The 805-nt window shown below is 26.3% G+C and overlaps 1 protein-coding gene across 1 annotated transcript in view; it reads left to right on the top strand.

The window, feature by feature from the left end:
• The window catches only part of LOC115242955 (lariat debranching enzyme-like), a 4,708-nt gene extending 4,127 nt beyond the window's left edge, over positions 1–581 (top strand). Inside the window, exon 8 of the mRNA XM_029819583.1 lies at positions 95–581. Coding sequence (XP_029675443.1) covers positions 95–282 — 188 coding nt within the window. The 3' untranslated portion in view covers positions 283–581. The remainder of the gene's footprint in view (positions 1–94) is intronic.
• The last annotated feature ends 224 nt before the right edge of the window (positions 582–805 follow it).

The following is an 805-nucleotide window of genomic DNA, read 5'->3' on the forward strand; positions in this document are numbered from 1 at the left end:
TATATATATATATATAATTTAATTTTAAACAACAAAAACATAGTGCAAGTGAAATTACATTGTGTATAATAATTGATATAATTAAATTCTCCAGTGGTGCTATTCTGTCATGCGGCAGTTATATTTCCCATGGGGTTCCATATTGACGAAATCGGTGGGCAACCATATCAATTGCCTAATTCACATCAAGTTGGAATCGCATATATTTTATTCGTCCTAGCACTATGGATCACAGTTATCTCTGAACTTTTTGCTGGCAAAGTTTGTTTGCCACATTTTTAGCATTGTTCCGTAGTACAAGTATTTATTAATTATATTCTTTTGACATTTACACTTATACTATTTGTATATACTACTTACACTTATAATATTATATACATTAATGATATATAGAATTTATCTTGTATAAGGAATAATGTTATATATGTACAACGTTATATTTTAAATGGGTTGTGCATGAAATTTTGCTATAACTTCTTATACTATATGCCAAGTAGATTAAAATACAGGAAAGATTAATTGCATTGACATTAGAGAGAAGATTCCTTCCATCATTGAATAAATCTTCCATAAAAATATAATTATATAGCTAAAATCTATTAAATATTATCATTATGCATCATATTTATATCTACCTGAACTTAGAGGTGAACGCATGAAAATTTCATAAATGATGTATGTATGTTCAAATTCTACATGTTCTAGAACTTTTTCTAATGGTTAGTAACACAACAATGAGATTTTAGATAAAAGGAAATTTAAAGGAAACCTAAAGTAAAGATATATTTGAAAGTATATATATATA

The sequence above is a fragment of the Formica exsecta genome, unplaced genomic scaffold, assembly GCF_003651465.1.
Source record: "Formica exsecta isolate Colony F162 unplaced genomic scaffold, ASM365146v1 scaffold662, whole genome shotgun sequence".
NCBI lineage: Eukaryota > Metazoa > Arthropoda > Insecta > Hymenoptera > Formicidae > Formica > Formica exsecta.